General features: G+C 37.3%; 1 protein-coding gene across 3 annotated transcripts in view; it reads left to right on the forward strand.

The window, feature by feature from the left end:
- sdk1a (sidekick cell adhesion molecule 1a) overlaps positions 1 to 25240 on the forward strand; it is a 408423-nt gene that overhangs the window by 323236 nt on the left and 59947 nt on the right. For all 3 annotated transcript variants that reach the window (XM_073857057.1, XM_073857058.1, XM_073857059.1), the window contains 8 exons: positions 1715 to 1906; positions 2575 to 2696; positions 7756 to 7865; positions 9408 to 9558; positions 11724 to 11961; positions 14153 to 14268; positions 16853 to 17042; positions 24981 to 25079. In XM_073857057.1, coding sequence (XP_073713158.1) covers positions 1715 to 1906; positions 2575 to 2696; positions 7756 to 7865; positions 9408 to 9558; positions 11724 to 11961; positions 14153 to 14268; positions 16853 to 17042; positions 24981 to 25079 — 1218 coding nt within the window. The remainder of the gene's footprint in view (positions 1 to 1714; positions 1907 to 2574; positions 2697 to 7755; positions 7866 to 9407; positions 9559 to 11723; positions 11962 to 14152; positions 14269 to 16852; positions 17043 to 24980; positions 25080 to 25240) is intronic.

Here is a 25240-nt window from a genome sequence, read left to right on the forward strand (position 1 = left end):
CTCAGGTAGGTTGTGGCATTTAAACGATGCCCAATTGGCACTAAGAGGCCTAAAGTGTGCCAAGAAAACATCCCCCACACCATTACACCACCACCACCAGACTGCACAGTGGTAACAAGGCATGATGGATCCATGTTCTCATTCTGTTTACGCCAAATTCTGACTGAGCAGAAAAAAAACTGAGCAGACCCGTCTGGCACCAACAACCATGCCATGCTCAAAATTGCTTAAATCACCTTTCTTTCCCATTCTGAATTCAGTTTGGAGTTCAGGAGATTGTCTTGACCAGGACCACACCCCTAAATGCATTGAAGAAACTGCCATGTGATTGGTTGATTAGATAATAGCATTAATGAGAAATTGAACAGGTGTTCCTAATAATCCTTTAGGTGAGTGTATATTGGCTTACCTGGTAGCCATCTTGAGTGTCACAGTCAATTATGTCCCTTCCAACAAATTTTTTGAAAATGTTAGTTTCTTGAGGGCTTAAACTATGATGGAAAATTGTTGCGGAGGATGAGAACATTTTTCTTGGACACATTTATATTTGTTATTATTGTCTCTACATTTACGAATGATCACCAAATACCATGTTTCTTTACTGTAAATGTTTATAGTATGAAATGCACTGAAGCTTTTTATTTTTTAGATTTTTTAATTATAAATTTTCCATGTCTAAGAACCCAAATCCAGTCATGGAGACGTTGCGGTAATGAAAAGTTTCCCCTTAAATGTGTAAAAAACAACAAAATTGGTTTGTATGATGTCATTTGAAATCATTTGCAAAAAAGTACATGAAGAGATGATTGTAACTGTATGCTTCTTATTTTGATACTCTTTCTTTGCATTTATCTTTTTATGAAAATGTTTCATGACACCTCATAAGTCTAATTTCGGGAGAATCGCCCTTTTGCATCTGAACTCCTCGGATCTCAATTTGAACAGTTTATCAAGTAGACTATAGGAGTTTTGAGGAAAAGATTAAAAACATATATTATTTTTTTAATTATAGAGACACATTATGTACATGATTATCAAAATGAAGCAAATCCTAATGGTCCTAAAAGATTTCATTTTCTGATTTGATGATGAATTATGAGCTGGGCGTTTTTTTACGAAGTATCAATAGGCCAGAGAAAGAATTAGATGAGGACTAATGAGCCAGAGATAGATTGATACTGGACGTAGTTTAACCCGAATGAGTTACTTGATGTAGATTGAGAGCAAAGAGACAAATGTTATCAGACATGCATTAAACTAAATAGCTGTTGTCTATATCAATGCACACAGCATTGTTGCTCTTTGAATGTTGGGTATGCCTGTTCTCCAGCGGGCTCTCCCAGCGCAAAGCTTGATTTATGAGCGCCTCAATGGAAAAGGACATTCAGCGATTGGAAACACTGCTGACTGTGGGAGAAAATACTCCCAATAAACAGCGAATTACATAGGATCTCTGCTGGCTATTAGTCTCAGTTAGATGTGGGTTAGGGGCCAGAGCCTCAGGTCTAGACAACTCACTACCGCAGTTCCCCACATTTCACACACCTTGTTTGTTAGGAGCTATTGTTTATTTCAAGTTCAAGACCTTAGAGAAAATCCCTCGGGCACAGTTGTCATCACAGGTTAGCCAAATTGGAGTTTTGGGCCATTAGATTTCCATTTAGAGCACAAACTATCTCTTTAAACTCCAATGAATGGGATTGGTGCGTTTCAGGGTACCTTGTGTCCTGGGAGGTCCAGGGGATAAACCAAACGCGGGTGGCGCGGACGTTGTCGAACACCACACTGGATTACAAGGTCACCGGCCTGACGTCCCTCACCACGTACACGCTGGAGGTCGCGGCCATGACGGAGGCAGGCGTGGGAACTATAACATCCTCTACGATTTCCTCTGGAGTGCCACCAGGTACATCAAGGGTCCTATTTCATTTCCATATTGTAGCTGTTGAAAATGCAGAAGCATATTGTAAAAACTGTTATTATTGGAGCTACTCAACTTTACTCGTGTTAGGAGATACAGTGCATAAACAGCATGGAAATGAATGATGATCTTTTAAGCTGGACTTTTCTGCTCAGAAGCTGCCTGGAAGTTGTTGCCCACGCACTGCCATAAATCAAATATGGCACTAAAGGAGAAATATTCATTTATATTCGCTTCAAGGCAGAAATTCTCTCAAATGCTGAACTGGCTGAACGCCAAGCCAAACCATAATGTCTGCTGATAAATTGCATATTGTGAGACATTAGGGAAACAGACGTGTACTCGACTCAGCTGGGATTTCAGGCAGATGCTAGACTATCGACTGTTATTTGATTTAATTCCAGTGTAATTTCATCAAAGGTTTTTTTTTTAAACCAAATGAGACTTCTTATCTCAGCACTTCAAAAGCATCAGAACTCCCCTTTCTGACCGAGTCACAAGTGCATTTTCGATCTGAACATTATTATTTAAAATATTCCAGGCATGTTATTGAACATTTTTTTAGATCCTCCTGTGCTTCTAGATGTTTGCTGTTTATTGATGGTTGTGATGTGCGGGCGTTGACTTTTTAACATTTCATGACTTTAATGTAGAACTTCCAGGACCTCCATCAAATCTGGTCATTTCCAAGATTAGCTCAAGATCTGCTACGCTAAAGTTTCGTGCAGGGGATGATGGGAAGACGACCATCTCCAAGTGGATTGTTGAGGGGCAGGTGAGCCATATTTCACTGCTTTTTTTTAATAATGTAGTCTACCATGTAACTGAACTTAAGCGTACTGTATATCTAGTACATCTCTGCAGTGCACACTTATGATATAATGTTTAACTTATTCTCCGCCAGCATTTTTTGTGAAGTTTCACAAAATGCCTTCCAGAATAATTTTCTTCTAAAAAAAATATATATAAACATACAAATATATTACATGAAAGAACTGACCTTCTGCTTTTAGAAAAAACAGTAACAAACAAAATAGGGAAAAAAGTTTCATCCTATCTATATTTTTTTTCTCTGCTTATAAACTCTTAAATATGGGTATTTTTCTTTAAAAATAAAAAAATTAAGCAAAAAGCTGAAATAATTGCATTTTTGTGAAGGAATTTTGTTAAAGATCAGATTCAGAATGGTTATCAAAACATACATAGGGCTCTATCATACACATGGCGCAATGCAGCGCAATGTGCGACGCAAGTGTCTTTTTCTAGTTTTAACCCGGTGCAATGATAATTTTCACATTTAGCGCCACGTTGTTTAAATAGTAAATGCATTTGCGCCCAATTTTGCACCCATGGGCGTTCTGGTCTGAAAACGAGGTGTGTTCAGGCGCATTGTTGGCGCGTTGCTATTTAGAGGCAACTGAAATAGACTACGCCATTGACCTATAAAAACCTGGTTCAAAGTCAATGGCTCAATATGGTTTTTGTTATTTAAAGAGCGCGTTACTAATATGCGGCTATAAACGGGACGACAACGTGGGTTAGCTTATCACACACATGAATGCGCAGCAGCACAAAAACGCTTTTAAATATGAAAGATTAAAGGATTGAAATCTAAGAGATTATTATTGAGTCTCTTTAACATAAATGAGGACCGATTATGAGATGTTAGGAAGCGTAAAGAGCTGCTTCACCTGTAGCCTGGTAAGTAAATAAATGCTTTGCTTTAAACAAATGCATCTGTTTTCAAATGTTTTTTAAATGCTACCCTGCAGATTTATTGTATATGATGACTGTACCTGTGGATATGGTGAGATGAGAAACATTTTAAGTAATGCTTTTTTAAAAAAACATGGCGCTGTCCGAGTGCTGAAACGCTTCAGCTCTCCGCACGTTTATAAAATCTCGTTTGTATTTTTAGAGTACAAACCTTTTCTTGCATATTTGCAAATTATTTTATGAGATTACAATGATTATGTAGGATATAAATACATTTACAGCAATTAAAAGCCTGCTATTTGTACTTCTATGACTGAAAGAAAAAGGATTTCAAAGGTTTTAAAGCAACACTATGTAGTTTCCATGTAAAAATGACTTACAGCTCCCCCATGTGGTTGAAAAGCGCAACAGTGCCTGGTATCAGACACTCTTCTGCAGGCAGGAGGCGGGGCTGTGTTTCCTACCCTCCACCGCCACTTTCAGAGTGTGCTTGTCGCAGCTAGTAGCTGCTCAGGTTGCAGCAACAGGACAATTTGTCCAGTTAAAAGTTGTTCTATCACTGAAATAATTATAGAGACATTATTTAAAGGTAAAAAAACTACATAGTGTTGCTTTAAAATAAAAAATAAAAAATTCAATAAAAATGAAAACAACACTTTTTAACATTATTCTAAAACTGGTGGTCTTCTTCCTCCGCTTAGTTTTTTGGTTTACAAAGTCCGTCATCTAAATAGGGATTAGACAACTGGCTTTTAAAGGCGCAAAAGGGAATGTTTCCGCCGACTGAGAATCCAAATACCGTTACTGAGTTTTTTAAATAAGCGCATGTGTAAGAACAGCCTCCCTCCTTCACAGCTCATTTCTAGGGAACGCCTTCCAAAACTCATGCACGAGTATTTGAACACAAGTGTTTGTTTACCACCAGCATATGCTGTGTCGCGTCAGTGGATTCATTATGTAAAATTATATGATAATAAACACATAAGATACTGTAGATCGTTAGATCAGTCGACGCTACTCCCATTTCAACAAGCATGTAGCAGACTGGTCACTGCCTTACAAATACAGTACAAGAACAACGTCAATATACCCGAATAACAGTACAACAATATAATTATTCCAGAAAGTAAGAATAATCACTGTTACCTGTCGAGGAGAATTTTTGCGAACTGCGCGTCTGTCTTGACACCTCTCTGTTGCTTCATTGCTCTCCAGTGTTGAAATGTTTCTCCAATAACGACTCTGGTTAGATTACGTTATTCGGACAATTTTGTCCTCTTCTCAGCAACTTCAAAAAAAGTATTTATTTTGCGTCCTCCTTCGGGCTTCTTCTCTTCCATGGTGCAAATTCGAGGAGGAAAGCAGGAGCGACAATGAAAACAAGCCGAAACTAAAGACAGAGTTTCATGCGCATGCGTCACTCGTGTAAAGTTACTGGAGCGTGCACGTGTCTCACAAGGAACGTAATGGCAGTGATTGACAAGCCAGAGGGCCAATCATTGACGCGATGATTGCGTCAACGATTGGCTGATGTTTTCAAGGCCCTACCTTATGCACAGATGACATATATTAATATTATTACTTTCAGTCTTTTATCATTTAGTAAAGTCAGTTTCAAGTAATATTGCAAAAATGTATTAAACAAACATCCTCTTTTCCACCTTTAAAGGGGATGAGAGATAGGACTCATTGGTTTATTGCACGTTACGCCCAAAACACACCCATTACTCATTAGGAGAATATGAACAACCCTTTACGACCATGCGCTTGGCCCACAAACCATTTTTCCCTTTGTTAAATTAGCAAAAGTGTCATCGGACACGCCCATTTAGGACGTGCGACCGATTAAACAATATACTTAGATTGTTAAAATAGGGCCCATAGAGTTTTAAATGAGTAAATAACATTTTGGCTTCAGTTTTTTTCTTGGGTAAGTGGATCTAGTGGTATTGCAGATTAACATAAAAATTCTTCAAAAAAACTTTTTTATGCAATGTTTTCTCTTAATTGACGAGATAACTCATCAATGGCGGGGAAAGAGTTAAAATGTCATGGGTGATATAAGCTTTGTCTTCTAATACTTTAAATGGGCATTTGGTTATACAAGCATCTCGACACAAGTAAGGGAGAACCGGGGCGAAAGTAGCGCGGGACGAAAGTAACAAAGCGATTTTCTCAGAGCCCTGACTACATTTGAATTCCAAACTATGATAGCATCCTTAGCACGCAACCTTTGAAAGAGCTGACAAATATTGCGTTATTTCATAACTGTTTTGAAAGTCCTGAAAGATGTTTTTGACCATGAGAAGTAAATTCCTATACGGGAATTCTTATAACACATTGCGTTTCTTGTTTCATGTGTTACAGTACTGATCAATCTACAGATTATTTAGTGCTCTAACACATCCTGAAGTTCGCCCTCTAAACGTCTAATTCAACATCCCATCATCAATTATTTCTTACATAATGTATACCTTGTAATGCACTGTACTGTTAGTTGCTATGGATGAAAAAATCGGCTAAATGCATAAGTGTAGATAATATGCATTGTACCCAGAGACATAATTACTTTGGATTGATCTACATACATACAATTGCTGCATAATATCCTATTTACTTACTGTATGTGCATATTGTGTATTATTCACTGTGCATATATAAAAAAAGAATTTTCTTATGGCATAAGAACGATGCGAATTGTTTAAAAGTTAAAAAGTTTTGTGTTTTCGTAATTATTTCTTTTACATCTCAGTATTGTTGCACATCTCTGCCTGATACTTAAGATAGGCTACTGTTGACACAGTTTCCCTTGAATTTTGGTTTTCTCAGTTTAATGAAAAAGAAGCTCATCTTTTCATATTAGTAGCGCTACACCATGTAGTTTCAGAAACGTTTAAGGGTTCAAAACTGCATTCATCCATCACCACAGGGCTTAAAACTGTCAATATACATACTGTACTTATCACACTTCTCAGTTCACATCCGCTCAGCACTTTCATTTTAACAGGAATAAAGCACAGTCCCGGTCCTGATTGCCCTGCGCTTCTCAGAAGTGTATTGAAAGCGCATCCTCGTCACATGCGGCTCGATGAAATGACGACAGATTAACGTGACCGGCTCCTAATTTGTAACCGACATCAACTTGACATGACGAAGCCCGAGGCTCTCAAAGGAAGCTTTAGCTTTTCATGTGGCGGCACTTGAATTTCTAAGTTGATTGAGGCCGGCCTATCTGCGGCTGCAGAGACCTGTCACGGAGGGAGAGAGAGATGCTGCATACGCACCCGCTATGAAATACAACAGCGGTCTCCAGCATAAGGTGCCACGCGTCGAACATCTATCACGTTGGCATAAATGCTTACCGCATACAGTACACTCCAGTGGTCATAGTAAATCTTTTTGAGTGCTGGGAGCTTTGATTGGTTTAGACTTGGCTCGCACAACGTGTTTGAAATGGGGCAGTGGTTGGCACTGTCCGGGACTCAATTGAAAACGCTTTAACCTGAATTCCTGCCGAAGGACTTGTTCCCATAGAAAACACTCTAAAAACCTTTGGCCTGTGACGTGCTGGATATAATGAAGTGCAGTGAGAGGATTTTTTTCTTTCGTTTGCTTCACTGGTCGGACTTTGACTCAACAAATGCTGAGATACCATTTTTAAAGTGTCTGAAAAATGGTCCTTTTCTGATGTTTCTAAATGGTGTAGCAGATTAATATCCAGGTACTGTCCTGTAGCCAGACTATCAACATAATGTCCGGTCCACAGTGTACTTTTGTCCACGGTTAATAGGAAGTGGCTTTCTGACTGACATGTTAAAATGCAAACTTTTTTATATGCTTTTATAATGCTCAAAGATGTGTTTTAGTCATAAAGTTATCGGCTACAGGGAGACTTTAATTTATCTAGTTCACTGGCAATAAACAAAACTTTTCAAAGTCATGGCTTTCAAAAGAGAATGATCAAGAAAGTACTCGTTTGTTTGAGGTAATTTTTTTGAGGTTTTCTTTGAGTTATTTTCTTAATTTTTTTTTTAAACCAAACCTACGACTTTTCAGAAGACGTTTAAAGTCAGGAAATCTGCTTGCAGCTTACCATTTAAAAAAAGCTTTCTCTTTAGGTGGGCAGCATCGGTGAAGAGGAAGAGTGGAAGGTGTTGTACGAGAAAGAAAATGACCCTGAAGCTCAAATGCTGGAGGTGCCCAACCTCTCTCCATTCACACATTACAGGTCAGTGATGTTTTTATACAAGCATACATTAGTGCCAACTGCAACATAAACAGCATTTAATTTATTTGAACCTAAATAGGAACACATTTCAAATGAGCGTAATCAAATAAAGACAAATTAATTACTTCAATTAGCATCGCAAGACACGTTTACTGTGTGCATGAACAAATAAACCCAGTTTATACTCAGGTCAAGACACACAGCAATGTTTTTGTTGTTTTCTAAAATACTGATCTTTTCCATGCTTTTTGACATCTTTGTAATATGTGTCTTGCGTTAAATAAAGTAAATTCAAAAGAGAATTGCACACAGAAGTGTAAATCACTATGTGGCGGTATCTATTTAATACAGGCAGTATTTTGGCAGTCCCTATACTTGGTGTAGTGATAACTCTTAAAACATTTTGGCACTTGGCAGGTGTAAACAAGACAAATAGATGCTGTTTAGTGACAGCTTTTGGTGAAATACATATTCTGCAACATCAGTATTTAGATACATACAGTATTAACGTCTGTTGTAATAGAGTTAAAAAAGTGTTCATGTACAGCGGGGAAATAAGTATTTGACACATCAGCATTTTTATCAGTAAGGGGATTCCTAAGTGGCCTATTGACACAAAATTTCCACCAGATGTAGCCATCAAGCCGAATATTGAATTCATACAATCAGAACATTTAAGTATACAAGTTGAGTCATAATAAATAAAGTGAAATGACACAGGGTATAAGTATTGAACACATAAGGAGAACAAGGTGCAAAATGGCATAGAAAGCCAGGAGATCACCTGAAATCTGTCAGTATTGAGATAGAAACCCTGCCCCCTATCAGTACTAAGCCATTCAATAGAAATCCCCTTACTGATAAAAATGCTGATGTGTCAAATACTTATTTTCCCCGCTATAGCTCAGTGGTAAAAGATTGCAGTAGCAGCACTAAAGGTTGTGGATTCGGTCCCAAAGAACACACATAATGATACCTTGTAATGCTCTGTGAGTCCAACTTCCCACTCTTAAAAGTGCTTAAATGCGGTTGCCTATACCTTAATTTGTCAGTAGTGAATCTTAGTCGTAAAATACAGTTGTCACTCACACTAAATAACCAAACTCTCTATGTATAGTGCAGATTAAGCAGTCAGTCAGAAAAGCATATTATATACTCTTCATCATGTACTTCAATATTCAGTTATCTGATTATTGCATTCCCTGTATGTAAAGCCACTGCTGGTAAGTTTAGTGTCTGGCCTCATTTGTTTGTTTCAGACAGCTTGAATCATCTTCATGATGAACTGCTTTGGCTCTGTGTTTTTCTCTACCTCGCAATTTATGTCAATTCTTATGGATGTTGCTACAGTCTCTCCATTTGTTCTACACGCTGATAAACTTTGATTTTATGGTAATTGGTGCAATTAGAAAGTGAATTGCAAAGAGCATAGGGCTTGAACGGAGTTCATTTCTGACTTTACAGCCATTTATTTTCCACTCTTGAATTTAGTTTGGTTTAACAATAGGTAATGCAGATTGATGTACTGTGCGGTTGGTACAGGTTCCGAATGCGTCAGGTGAATATCGTGGGTTCGAGTCCAGTCAGCGTGCCCTCCCGTGTCATACAGACCCTGCAGGCCCCTCCTGATGTGGCGCCCAGTAGCGTGACAGTACGCACGGCCAGTGAGACCAGCCTGTGGCTACGCTGGATGGTAAGTTGTTATGCATTTGCTCTCCGCGAGCAATTTATCATACAGTTGATCTAATAATTGAAAACTAAATGAATAGTAAAACTATCAATTTTTCAATTGTGTTATTCCGTCTTAGAAATTTCTCCCATTAAATTGTTTAACTAAATAGATGAAATTGATTCTTGGAATCTGATGGTCGCAGTTATTTCTCATATATCAAAAAGTTTAATAATAAGTGTAATTTAACAGTTACATATCTCCCAGGAGAAATATGAAACGAAATAGTACATTGTATTCAACCGACTCAAATTCAATTATTCAAGGTCTTGATTCATTTTAGTAAGAGGTAAGAAGGAAAGGAATACTCCTAAAATGGGTTCAAGGAAACTATTACATTCACTACTTTCAACGCTGGTGTTCTGACAGCATGTCATTATCCAGTAGCACGCATGAATACAGGCCAGGACGTTGAAAGCAGGGTTTTTTTCTGCATCTATCGATTTTCACCTGATATAAAGAATGCTGACATGCAAGAGCTAGTGGACGAATTGACTTTCTCAAATTGAGGCTTTTTACATGTCAAATTAAAAGCAAATGAAAGCTGATGTTTGCCAGTTTGTGACATCTCACTTATCTGTTGGCACCCAATCAAAGTTTTCATTTTCAGTTCATTTTTGAGGCACGTAAAATAAGAGGGATTGTTAAATATGAGGTATGCATTTACGTTTAATCACTTGCATACAGTACCGCAATATTAGGCAAGCTTGACCCAGCGGGTGATTCTCACGAAATCCATATTTAAAAGGTGTCCAGCATCAACATTTTTGAAAAGCCCTTGAAGCCTTTTTTGCACATATAAGATTTCTTCTTATGAAATTAGTATAATCATTATTTTTAGATAATTTAAATAATTTAATTTAAATATAAAGGTATTTATTTATTTCCTATATAATTATTTAATTTAATTTTTTAGATGATTATTTTCAAAAATTATCATTACCGCAACATGATATTACATTAAATATATGCATTTACAAACTCATGTTTCGGTAATGAGAACTAATAAGGTGTCTAGGTACTACGACAAACAAAATTTAAACTTTTATCTGGAGAGAAAAAATAAGAACTGCTTACTTGTTGGCCATCTTGAGTGTCACAGTCAATTATGTCCTTCTTTAAAATGTTAATTCCTTGAGGGCTTAAACAATGATTGAAAATTGTTGCGGAGGATGAGAAAATTGGTCTTGGACACATTTATATTCCTTATTATTGTCACTACTTTTACCAATGATCACCAAATACCACATGTTTCTTTACTGTAAAAGTTTATAGAATAACATGCACTGAAGCTTTTTATTTTTTTAGATTTTTTTTAATTACAAATATTTCCACATGGACACGTTGCGGTAATGAAAATTTTCCCTTAAATGTGAAAAAAACAACAAAATTGGTTTGTATGATGTCATTTGAAATCATGTGCAAAGTAGTAAATGAGGAGATGTTTGTGCCTGTATGCTTTTTATTTTTAAACCATTTACTTTAATTATCAAAATGATTCATGACACCTCGCAAGTCTAATTTCGCGAGAATCACCCCAGCGTGTTTGTAGTGAAAATGTTTAGGAATCTAAATCTTGCTTTTGATGTTTCCAAGGACTGTTTAGCAAGACAAAGGGATCATACAGTATCAATGTAATACCTGTGCTTTTACAAGAAGAAATTTACAAAGAGATATTTTGTGTAATCAAGTTCTGGTACGTTGAAGCAGTTTGAGATGAAAGAGCTAAAGTGCACTAAAGCAATCTGCTAACACAATTAAGCAATTTGCAGGTTATATTAAGTTACACACTAGACAGAATGTGCAGCTGTCATTGTCATAACAACATTTTAACTTGAAATATGAGTCTGAAATAAATGTATGAAGAGTTCACAATGCAGTAAGTATTATTTTCAACCCAGCATTGGGTCAAAAAAGACAAACCAAGATGTTGGGTTAAAATATCCCAGCAAATTTTGCAAAATAATCGACAATACTGTAAGTTGGCTAAATTACCATATATATTTTGGTACCTCAATAATATTGACTCCTTTTTTTACCATATTGGAATCAAACATTTAAGAGTATCGGAATTGATAAAATCCAAACGATGCACAACCCTAAATGAACTCTCAATGTTCCCCTCGCAGCCGCTGCCGGAAACCGAGTACAACGGTAATCCTGAGACCGTGGGCTACAGGGTCAAAGTGTGGCGGGCGGACCAGCGGGATGAGGTCAGCACGCGATTGGTGAACGACCGTCTGGAAAGAGAAATCACCCTTGAGGGTCTTGAGGAATGGACAGAGTATCAGCTGCAGATACAGGCTTACAATTCCATTGGCCCCGGGCCCTGGAGCGACACCGTGAAGGGCCGCACCCGCGAGTCAGGTGAGACCAATACACTGGCTTTTTGTAAATGATGCTAATGCGGGTTGATCGGTCGTCGTCTGCGTGGCGCAGTCTCACACGAGAAATAGAAACATATTTGCCACCTGTGTCGCAGAGGGAGCGTCTTTAAATTTCCATTCTCTGGATGATCACATTCGGAAATGTAAACAGGTTGCACTTAAATTGAATTTTATTTCTTTTATGTGATCGGCACCTCACTGTTTCCCACTCAATACCTCCATTCGTCCTCGCTCACAAGCAGCTCTAAATGCACGCTTGCACTGCAGATAAGAAACAAGATGATTGGCTGCCTGGCGTCTGTACTTATCGTTACTGTTGCTCCCTACGAGAGAGATTTATGGCCCCAAATGGCTGCAGGGTGAAGCAGAACCTCGAAAATTACTTTTTAAAGGTGAAGTGTGTCGTTTCTGCACCACTAGATAGAAAAAAGAGTTGCGAAAATATGAACATTTTCCGAAGAAAGTGTTTGTGGTTTGTTAGTCAGTTAACTGTGGTGTGAATGGTGAGCTGTTTAGTTGCTAAGATGGTCTTTATGGTTGCTAGGGCACTCCAGGTTCATTACTCTCGAAAGTTAAAATAGCTCACCTAATAATCTGTAAAATTCTTTAGATATGGCAAGTCTAATCATTTTAGGTATTGTTCATGTCCGTAACACATACAAGGCCACGATCACAGAAATCGCGATTGTTTTTCGATGGTTTGTCTGGGACAGCCAAAAATTATGCAGTGTGTCCCGGCTTTAGAAACATAGACATATAAACAGATTTTAACTGTCTTCCATTTTTTGGACAAGCAAGTGGGTGATTCTCACGAAACCATTGAAACACCACGGCACTAATGATTTTAGCTTTAAAATGTGTAATATAGTAACATTAAAAAGCATCAGAATTAACACAATACTGTGTTCTACCTTGCACAATGTGTGATTTCAACATAAGAATTTATAATTGGAAATTTTATCTCATTTTCTGCTGAAATTCTCATTACCGCAATGTGTCCGGCTGTGTTTGAACATGCGTTATGTTGTAATTTAATCAAATTAACACAAAAATATTAAGAAAAAAATAAATGGATGTTTTGCTAGACTACTTTAGATGACAGAAAAAATATTTACTGAATATTCATGTATAATAATAATGAAGAAAAATTAGGAAAGTGATGTGTCCATGCCTGATGTTCTCATCCTCCGCAACACTTTTTGAGAACAGTTTAAGCACACATACAGAATTTTAATAAAGTTTGATTTTGAGTGACCAAGCACATGGACCAGTTACTTCAAGATGGCTACCAGGTAAGATAATTTTTTACAGTTAATTTGAAATATTGTCTTGTCAGAATGCTTACACGATATTTTGATTATCATTACCGCAACAGATGCTTATTAAATGTTAATTTAATTAATAGAAGCATAATACTTTGATTTTAAATGCATGTGCAGAATCTCCAAATTATGTTCTTTCAGGTTTGTCATGTCATTTTGAAAATATGTGTTGATGTTTTCTGACTGTTGCGGTAATGAGATTTTTTAGGAATTTTTTTTTAAATTATGTTACAAAAACTGTTAAAGTAAAAGTTTTTAAATTAATGTTCCCATTTACTCCAGACTTTGTTTTTCAATGTCTGGTGGGAAAAAAAGTAAATTTAAGCAATTTTTACATTTTCATGCTTGACAAGTTTTCGTGAGAATCACCCAAGTAATCCCATCCTATACGCATGCCTAAACGCATCGTTCAAGTCAAACTGTTATGACTGACCCAGTACCTTCACTCCAATAAATACATAACAGTTGTGTTCCATTAGTGGTGCAGTAATGACACACTTCACCTTTAATAATCATTTGAAAGCTTTCACTTGAGTCTATCATTATGTCATTTTAAGCCAGCAGCCCAGATGGGAAGAACATGCTGGACTGGTGATGCTGCCAGATTAGGCCAGGTTCCAATGGTCCGTCTGGCGCTGAAGTTTTCAGGTCTTTGCAAGGTGCTCACGCTTACGCTCTTCCTCGCTGCTCTCAAACACTAATGCTGTTTGCTTTCATATCAGCACCACTTTCTTTTCTCCCTCATGACACAGGCGAGGTGACTTATTCACAGCGTGAGATTACTCGGCACTTGGGGTTGTGTGTTAAAGCACAGTTTGAAAAGGAATTGTTATTTGTTTTTTTGCATAGTGCCATCAGGGGCTCCGGAAAACGTGACAGCCGAGGCCATGAGCTCCAGCCGTATCCTGGTTACCTGGGGGCCGGTTCCTGAATCACAGCAAAATGGCAACATTCTTGGATATAAGGTGGATACTTGAGTACTCTCTTTGTTTGTTTTTTGTGGTTATATTCTTTCTTCTTCACAAAAATGGAAACAATGCACCCGAATGAGGTGAAGTGCAATGGTGTCATACACGTTCAAATCATGCACACACTCAGAAATAAAGGTACAAAAGTTGTCACTGGGACAGTACCCTTTCAAAAAGGTACACTTTTGTACCCAAAGAGTGAATATTAGTATTTCAAAGGTACATATTGGCAGGTCAAAGATACATATTTGTACCTAAATGGTACAGATTAGGACCTTTTGAAAGGGTACTGCCCCAGTGACAGCTTTGTACCTTTATTTTTGACAGTGCATGATGAAATGAAAAAAATTGTCATGTGTGGAGGGAGCTATTGTGTTTCATTTTTTATTTAGCATTCTTTATGTTTAAAATAAAACTGGTAAAATTCAATATCCTAAATCTTAAATGTGATTAATGTTTAAAGAGCATCTATTTTCTGATTCACGATTTTACATTTCCTTTGGTGAGTAAGTGTGTATTAGTTAACGATATGCAAAAGGTACAAACCCCAAAGTAAACGATGACGTGAGTTATCGTCTCATACGTAAATCTCTTTTCTTGGACTACAACAAACACTCGGATTGTAGGCAACAGTTTACTTCCTGGGATTGGTGATGTAGACAAGACCGACATTATCATAATTCCTCACGCTTTGACTCACAGCATGCAAGTTAATTGCTTTTAGTGATATTGTGAGTGAATCTTTTAAACATGGTAAGGAGCGTTACATTTCCGGATGATGTCAGAGGTATTCAGGCTAATCACAACGTACAGATTAGCTGGTCAATCAGGCTGGTCAATCAGGGACACAGTGCTTTTCAAATCGATGAGTTTTGTACGAAATCAATGCATTTGAGGAAGGCAGGATATTTTGAGCTACAAAAATGTACGGTATTTCATAAAATAAATAATGCGTTTTTTAACCATAAACCATGCAAACACATAATAATATTACAATTAATAATAATTGTTATTTTCCCATTACACAAAATAAAGTTTTTCGTTTTTAGCAATGAAATAGGTGCATTTTAATGAAATATTGGGTCATGTGAAGGGCAAAATTTACTTGGATCCTTTGATAACATATGTAATAGATAATTTACAGTATAGTGAGCTAGTCAAAATATACCCTGACTAGGAGATCAAAGTCTTGTATTCACTTACACTATACAGTACCTTGTTCAGAAAACGACTTCTTGCAAAATAGCTAAAAATATTGCTAAATTAAATATTGTTTTTTTCTATTTGAGACGATGGAGTGATATGAGACACATTTTTGTCGTTATTATACAACAGAATAAAAGAATAAGGGTCAGGGTTCCCACGGGTCCTTGAAACCCTTGAAAGTTTGTGAATCTGGGGAGAAAATTCAAGGTCTTGGAAAGTTTAAAAAATATACATAGATACAGGTCATTGAAAGAAGTTTTCTGAAAAAAAAATCCATATTATTCTCTGTGTAGTGTAGGATAATATCATAAAAATTCTAGACTTTTTAAACACACGTGCTAAACTGTTCGCTTTCAATGCTTATATATTCTGTATGCAAATGTTGATTCATACCAAAATGCTTTTTTTGCATAGATATGTTTGACACATGAAAAAGTCTCGGGTTACGTATGTAACTGTTGTCCCCTGAGAAGGGAACGAGACGCTGTGTCTCCCTTGACATACTTCCTGCATCCCTGTAACGCCGTCTTTGGCAATATTTCAGATAGCGATATACTTCCTGGCTCCCGCGTCACCCTGTCTTTGTCGTTAAGCCTCACCATTGGTTGAATTCGATATATACATTCATACGCACTTACCCCTGGAGGCGTCCCCAAAGTGTCACCGCAGTGATGCAGCGCAAGTTCCCTCATAAGGGAACTGTAACAATATATCTTTAAAGGTAACACGATGTAACCTTGCTCTCAATTGAAATGTGTCTCGACATTTAGTCCTTGAATTTGAGGGTATTGGACCTGGAAAGTCCTTGAAAGGTCCTTGAATTTGAAGTTAACTAAGGATATCTGACATGACTAACTGTTATTGTCTTGTTGCTGTCTTGTGCAAGATATAAAAAAAATGAAATGACCCCTTTAACATGTCATGCATCGCACGCTGCGATATAACAGAATATAATAAACGTTTACCTAGAAGCCTTATAAAGCAGCAGTGTTTGTTCCAGTAGCCTCTTTTATTTTCATTTTAAATAATGAACTGGGCCGTAAAAGCGTTCATTGAAAGTCTGACCCTTGCGGAAAGACAAATATTTGCAGTGAGACGTGTTGCTGCGCACCCATATGTTCAGAGAAGCTTCTCTGCTTCAAAGTCAACAGTAATTAAGACAGACGGCTTTATCGAAGAAGCAGCCTGCTGAAAATGAGCCTGGAGGAACAAACATCACGTACTGTAATTCTGCCACATTGCACAGCTGACAATAAAAGTCATGTCTTGTTGTTTCGATTTAATGTGATTTTACAGTAAACCACAGCTTTTTACGATTACACAATCACACAACGGTGAGATCCAAGTACGCTATAACTTATGCTTTTTTGTCTAGGTTCTTTACAAAGAGAAGGACTCGGATTCGGATGCTCAGGTGAACGCGGTCAAGGGAAACATGACGCAGTCCGCCCTACTGCGTAACCTGCGTAAATACGTCCAGTATGAGATCCAGGTTTCGGCTTTCACACGAATCGGAGACGGCCAGCTCAGTAGCCCCCCGCTGCTGGAGAGGACCAAAGACGATGGTGGGCAACTTTTCTCCTCAATCTAATTCACTGAGGGTTGAATTCACTACCACTTATGCACATTATTTTTTTAACACAAAAATCTGCATTTTAAGTCACTCAGCCACTCACAATCCAGTTAAATCAGATGCTAAATGTGCTGTGGGTATTAAAATTTAGTCATGGTAATGTTGTAGTGCTAACACGCCTCGTTTCTATGTAAATTAGACTTATTATGGATCGCATCGTATTTACAAGACTCAATGCTGTTTGACTGAAACAATTAGTGCTATGCAGTTATGCACGGAAAGTTTAAATTAAATAAAAAAGAGGTGTTCATGTACACTTATACTTATCATGGCAGCAGTAATTCATTAAATAATACAGAAGAGGGCCATATTCACACCTGTCATCCCAGTTTTGGCATTTTTAAGAGTTAATTCAAGTGCCAGATCACCTGCAAGGTGGTGAACTGTGACATCCAAATTCTGTTAAGATGTCAAGACTTTGTAATTTTTTTCTTTAGTTGTAAAGCAACGCATTCATTTCCCTTAGAAGCAGTTTGTTAAATATGCTGATTTCGCCGTTTTGTTTATTAATTGAGATTTTTGCCGTTTTATAGCCACACAGAGACTCGAGTGCTGTAACTCAACTATTTGGCGTATTTTGTGCACACTCCTTGACCAAGCAGTTCACATTAATGAGCTGTCGTGAGTAATGGGCATTTGCTCTAAGCACAAGAAGTGGGCAGATTGATGCGGCCTTGAATTTTTATAGAACAGAAAAAGATAATAAAACTGCCGTTCAGTCTTTAGCTCTCACTCAAGCCTCGTGTTTTTTTTTAAAGTCTGCTTACGCTTTTGACATTCAGTATGTGCGTTTCAAGAAATGCTTCATCTCTGTTGTAAGTGTTTTTTGGCTTCGCCTTCGCTAAATTGATTTTCTCTCATTCGACGCTTTCCGCCAGCACGCATGCACGCATTAAAGTACCACCCTGTTGAGACTGCCATTTTACAGCGAGATTTGGTATAGACACATTTGGCAGGGCAAACGATATGGTAAATTAAAAAATTTACGACATCGCAAACTACTTTGTCGAGGGCGGCCTTCGAATGTTTACTTTATGGAGTGCAGCGTAAATAGACTTTGAAGGTCTGGATGAAATGGTGAAATGAAGGCTTCCAGAGGAAATAGTCTTGATAGTTTGCTGTCCATTACTGATGTTTACTGTGGACAGGATTTCATGGACGGATCACAGCGAAAACTAATGCACTCTATATGAACGCTACTGTAAAGAGACAGCAGGGCCATAAGGCAAATAGACTAAAGCAGGGATATGGCACAACTAAAGCTTTCCTCAAGGTTGCTTCTGTAAGAGAGGAAATAATTGATATACACTGTGTGCCGTGAAGCAATATATAGTGCACAAACAAATTGCTAAATTGTAAGTTATCTCCCTTTTAAAGCTTTTAATTTTTCAGGCTTGTTGTACTTCGAACCATCATCAGTTCTATATGGAAATTCGTTTTTTATCTGATTTGATGAGAACAAAATAAGCTTTAACCACATAATCAAGATTGAGGACGACCAAATGTAATAGTTATGAATAAAGACTTGAATCAGACCACATCAGTCAATTACTGCTATGAATGTTGAATATGTATCTGGGTTAAGGCTGTACTTTGTAATAATTTGAGGCCACCAGTAGATTTTTGTTCATTTCAATTTGTGAAATCCAGGCTAAAGTCTCATAATCTAATTTTGAGATAAGGAGCATCAATGTTAACCTCCTAAGACCCGAGCTTTGGTTTGTCTTTTTTCTGATTTCTATTTTGGGGTTAGAAAGAACCAATAAATATAATAACCAAATAATTTTTCTTTGAACATGAAGCAGTGTAATTGTTCCCGTTTGTTACACAGAATTAGATTTATGGTGCAAAAAAAATCTGATGTCCACATGATGTCTTCAGAGGTTAAAGATATCAAGGTTATGAGGTTATCAAGGTTCATTATGTAGGATGATTTTTAAATCACAAATTTAGCTGGGTTTTCACAAAATGGGTCACATATGAAAGGGATACTCTAGTCAAATATCAAAATTACCCCATGATTTACTCACCCTCAAGCAATTCGAGATACAAATGTCCATCATCTTTCAGACGAGCACATTTGGAGTTATTTTAGTAAATGTCCTTGCTCTTTCAAGCTTTATAATAGTAGAAAACAGGGATCAGGGAACAACTTTTGTCTTTAAACCCCAAAACAGTGAGTCCATCCTTACCCACAGAAGTAATCCACATGGCTCCAAGGGGTTAAAAAAGATCTTCTGCGGGTAATCGATGTGATTTCATAAGAAAAATATCAATATTTTAAACTTTATAAACTGTAAATAGCTTCCAGTAACTTGGACTCAAGATTCATCCAACAAGAGTTTTAGCATAGTAAGCGTTCTTTGCCATGGGTATGTTGTTTACATGCACAAAATTTTGTCATTGAGTACATCATGGGGTTATTTTGATATTTTGCTGGAGTATCACTTTAACAGCTGATTTTACGTTTAGTGGTCTACATCAAACGATTATGAATACAAACACTACTCCTTTCATAAATTAACTCAAAAGCAGTTAAAATATAACATAGTAACACCATTTAAACTGTAAATACAGCATACATACGGTATATAATATTATCACTGCATGTATCATATATTATTTTGGGAACAGGTACGGTAAGCTTCTCTAACAGATGCCTCTCAATGTCTATGTTGGTCCAGCCCTGTTGCCAAAGCACACTTATGAGCAGTTTAACTAGCAGATAAAAGCCTCTTCTCCCAGCCTGTGAGAGCCATTTAAAGAAGCCCACTACTGTATGTGATACACAGGGGTTAGTGCTTCAATCCAGCAGCCACAGAGTCACATTAATAGAGTATATGGGCCTGTGGTCAGTCAGCTTTGTGCTGCTTAAACATGCCCCCCCCCAAGCCAGGGAGACGCAGGGAGCTCGGACCATTTTACCACCACACTTTTATGACGGAAGCGCTGGACCCGGGCTGGACCGTCTGTGCTCATTCGACCTTGCCAGCAATTATCTCTGTGTTTGCCTTTTAAATTCCCCCCCATAACAGGACTCATTAAGGACTGATGGTACAGCACCATTTCAAATGAACCGCCCCTGTAAATATATGGGTTGCAGGGGCTACAGGAGGTTAATCCTAAGCACAGTCTCCAAACATACATAGTTTAAGTAATTTTTTACTTTTTTCTAAAATCATCTTGCATAATGGAAAGAATATTCTGTAAAAATATAACCTTGATATCTTTAATATTGACTGATAAATGTCATGTCAAGGATTGAAGTCAGTGTGAAATCAATTAGATTATGAGACCTTAACCTGGATTTTACTGAAAGGGTCACTTATAGGCAATTTATATATTTACATCAGCTTTTTGCTAATGGTACATATCTTCAAAAGATTGCCCAAAAATGTTTTTGTTAGTAATTAAAGGAATAGTCCATTTTCTTTAAAAAAAATTCAGATAATTTACTGACCACCATGTCATCCAAAATGTTGATGTCTTTCTTTGTTCAGTCGAGAAGAAATTATGTTTTTTGAGGGAAACATTCCAGGATTTTTCTCATTTTGGTGGACTTTGGTGGGCCCCAACACTTAACAGTTTTAATGTTGTTTACAGTTTTAAAGGACTCTAAACGATCCCAAACAAGGCATAAGGGTCTTATCTAGCGAAACGATTGTCATTTTAAGCAAGAAAAATTAAAAATATGCACTTTTAAACCACAACTTCTCGTCTTTCGGTCAGCGCGACCTCACGTAATTACGTCATCAAGAGGTCACGGACGGCGTATGCGAAACTACGCCCCAGTGTTTACAAGTGTGAAGAAAGAGGACCGTTCTGACGTTGTTGTATGTGGAATGATACTAATTAATGTCTTTGTGTCAGTTTATTGTTTAAAATGGTCCACAAATGTGCGTTTCATACATGTAACACGTGACCTTTCGACGTCATTACGTGAGGTCGCGCTGGTGCGTCAGGACCGGAGATAGATGAGAAGTTGTGGTTTAAAAGTGCATATTTTTTATTTTTATTGCTTAAAATGACAATCGTTTCACTAGATAAGACCCTTATGCCTCGTTTGAGATCGTTTAAAGTCCTTTGAAACTGCAATTTTAAACTGCATTAAAACTGTTAAGTGTTGGGGTCCATTAAAGTCCATTAAAATGAGAAAAATTACTGGAATGTTTTCCTCAAAAAACATAATTTCTTCTAGACTGAACAAAGAAAGACAACAACATTTTGGATGACATGGTGGTGAGTAAATAATTAAATTAAAATTTACTAATTATTTAATATTAATTGTATTAATATTTTGCTAAAGGAAGTTATTAATAAACAGATTTTCAATCGTAGCTTTATACTGAGAAGATTTACATGATTCTTGTCTCAATAGCTAATAGACTGTTTGCATAAGCGTTATCACCGTATGAGTCTCATGCCATGCAGAGAGCCGCTAGCAGGATGATGAATGTTAGCAATTGGCAAGAGAAAGAAGCACCATGGGAAATGCTGTACTGTAAGAGCATCTACTTGTGGACACGTGTCTCTTCGGCCCCGCGCGCAATGCCTGCAAAAAGCAATACAAATCAAATCCTGTCAGATGTGTTAGATTTATAAGTTCCTTAATGTCCAGGAAATGAAACCGAGAATGCACCTAACTGACCGCATCGACTGGGGGAATCTGGAGAGAAATAAGGAAACAATTGAGAGAGCTGATTGCGTTTGTTATGTGTTCGTATATCGGGATGATCCCGGTACAAGACAACAGTGGTGCTTGTGGTACAAGCTAAATTTAAAGCATCCTGTACCTGTGTACAGTACCTACCTAAGGCACAGCACATTATATTGGATTCTCTCCATGTTATCTGCCACTCCGCATGTGTCCTGTTAGTGGATGTATAGGCCTGTCACTAATGCCCGGGAGGGGGTGTATGTGTTTAGAGGAAATACACTGCAGCGCGGTGAAGAAACATCTCACTTAATCAAGACCTATTTTACCAGAGGGCTCTATTAGCACCGGTGGCACACTGTGTCCTTTTGAGTAGGGCACAACTGTCATTAGATCCTCCGGTTATCGCTCGGAGCTCATCTACGCAGTAGTCCACCCCACAGCATGTCTTAGTAGGCAGCGGTAAGGGCTTGGCTGTCTAACAAGGCTTGTGAATCTGGTGGTAGTCGTAGAACAATATGGCTTTAAATACCTTGGTCAAGGTATTTAAAGGGGAAACAAAAGTTTAGTCACAAAAGTTGTTCCTGTAGCTCAATTGGTAGAGTATTGCATAAGCAGCACAAAAAATAATGGGTTTGAACCCCAAGGAAGTATATAAGTGATAAAATGTATACTTTAACCATTTAACTGCCTGCTCGACCAAATGTTGAGCACATTTTGAGTCCCTATATTTTATTGAGAGGAGGACCTAACTTAACTCAAGCTGATTGAGCCATCTCTACTATTTGGTTGAGCTATGTTATGCCAAAAAAATTCAGTAGATGTCAATGTGTCAATCAACAGCACTTATCACAACACATCTGAGAGAAAGAAATCATTCCTGCCATGTAAACTGTTCTTGTTGAAATTTTGCAAGGAAAGCATATTTTTTGACATATTAAGCTGTAAGAGCCCTAACTTTACAAAATTATGTTACTTGGTACCATGAAAAAAACTTTTGTATGTTTTTAATAATTTTTCAAAAACATGCTCAACCAAACGGTTGATTTGTCACTTTATGGTAAATGTAAAATAAGCTAAAGTAATATTTTCAGATCATCTATTTCTGCAGTCAGAATGTAATGTTTGCTGAGAAATATACATTTCTGATCATTCAAAGCTATGAATATGACACAGCTATTGTTATTTCTTATTGAATATATTGCAATAATTTCTTAAGGATGTATTTTTTATCACTTCTGCATATTAAAAAAATACATATATAATGAATTATGGAAATCATAAGTACTGATTAATTAATCAGAAACTACTTCTTAAATGATGTTTTATATTGTTTGAAGGATTGTTTCTAATGTTGGCTTACTCTACACAGCATTGCTGGTTTACAAAGAAATTTATTTATTTAAAAAAGAAAAAAATCCTGTTGCACTACCACACTTGACAGTGTGTTTCTTGAATCATAAATTAACCTAAAATGCCATTGCATTATTATCTTTTGCCTTCTTTTATTTTAGGTTTTGAATGCAAAAAGAATGTAATATCTTTATTTTTGTTACTTTTAGTTATTTTTTATTGTTAAAAAAAAGAAAACATTTCATTTCCTGTGTCAAAATGAAAACCAGAAATAATTTAATATTTTATACTTCAATAAATAAAGAAGATTTAATATACAAAACCACTTTATTTTGATTATGTTTTTAATAAATTACCGTAGTATTATAGTTCATATTTTCTGATTTATACGGAGACCCTAAGGGAACATGGAGCAAAAATTAAATAAAGTTTAGTTAGATAGTGAAACTATCGTGTGCTCACGTGAAACTATCGTGTGCTCACGTGAGGCTGTCGCGTGCGCGGGGGAAACTATCGTGTGCTCACGTGAAACTGTCGTGTGCTCACGTGAAACTATCGTGTGCTCACGTGAAACTGTCGCGTGCTCACGTGAAACTGTCGCATGCTCACGTGAAACTGTCGCGTGCGCATGCACTGTAAAAAATTGCTGTAATTATGCAGCTGGTTGCCAGTAACTTACTGTAGAAGATAAAGACTGAAAATGTTTCATGTTCATTTAACTTTAAACAAACTGTTGCCAGTAAATAACATAAATGTAAAATCTACAGTAAGTTACTGGCAGCTAGTTGCCAGTAATACCTTTTTACAGTGCACGTGAAACTATCGCGTGGGCACGTGAAACTACTGCGTTTAGTTTTGAGTGCGCACGTGAAACTTTTGCGTGCGCACACGAAACTACCGCGTGCGACTGCGCACATGAAACGTTCGATTTCACGTACGCGCGCGATAGTTTCACGTGCACGTGCGAAACTAAACTTTTTAAAAAAGCACATGAAAGTTTCACGTGAGCACATGAAACTAAACTTTAGAATTTTTTACTGCAATGTCACCTTAGGGGCTCGGTAGATTTTCTTAGTATGTATGAATTCCTTTAAGTGACATATCACCATTTGGTAGAGGCCGACATTTAAAAAATAATGGGATGTGTTGAAAAAATCCATTGAGTGTATTAACTAGTGACATAAAGAGATGCAAACAAATGCAAACACACATACGTGCACGGTCGAACGCACAGCCTTGCGAAGTATTTTTTATATATAGTATAGTTTGACAGATACTTTTTGTGTTCTTTTAACTTTTACCCAACAACTTCCCAGATCTCTTGAGCATTGTAGATGATTATAGACAAGCACAAATCACACACATTTACATATGTAGAAATCTACAGTAGTTATTTTCCTGAGACTTCACAACATTTGTCTTTATGGTAATGTACGAGAACAATAATTCTGTGAACAGATGTGTGGAACACAAGCGACTGACGAAATCCACTTTGTTTTCCACTGGATAGATTTCATTTGGAATATGTTCATTAAACTGCTGTAAGGTTCATGCTGCCACAGCTGTCTCTTTCCCCCCTTTATCAAATTTTCTTGTGTTTTTGTCTTTTTATGAATGTTAGGTTTTTTTGTCCTTTTCAAACCAGCTTTTTTACAATGACCTTATCTTGACGTAAATACCATTTCAGAGTCTTGGGAAACAGCTGCTTCTTTGAAAGCTAAATAACCTGTATTAACACTCTTTGATTTCAGCTTCTGATTCAATCAGGTTTAGTTTCTTATACAGTAGGTGGTGTAATTACTGGGCCTGTAAGAGTTATTTGATGTTTGTGTCTAATATTTGGTTTGTCTCTTTCTTCTCAAGTTCCTGGGCCACCCATGAGACTTGTGTTCCCAGAGGTGCGTCTGATGGAGGTGAGAGTGGTCTGGCAGCCCCCTGTGGACCCCAATGGCATAATTATGGGTAAGAGGAATAATAGCTCAGTTGCTTCTCTTAGACCCCAATGAGATGAAATTTGGTCCAAATTAAAATTTCAGATGAACTCCTGAGACCCTAGTTGTCTTACTTGTGTTAAAGACTTTGCTCAAATTTGAAAAAAAATATCCAGTGGCAGACGGTGACTT

This window comes from Misgurnus anguillicaudatus, chromosome 19, assembly GCF_027580225.2.
Source record: "Misgurnus anguillicaudatus chromosome 19, ASM2758022v2, whole genome shotgun sequence".
Classification (NCBI taxonomy): Eukaryota; Metazoa; Chordata; class Actinopteri; order Cypriniformes; family Cobitidae; genus Misgurnus; species Misgurnus anguillicaudatus.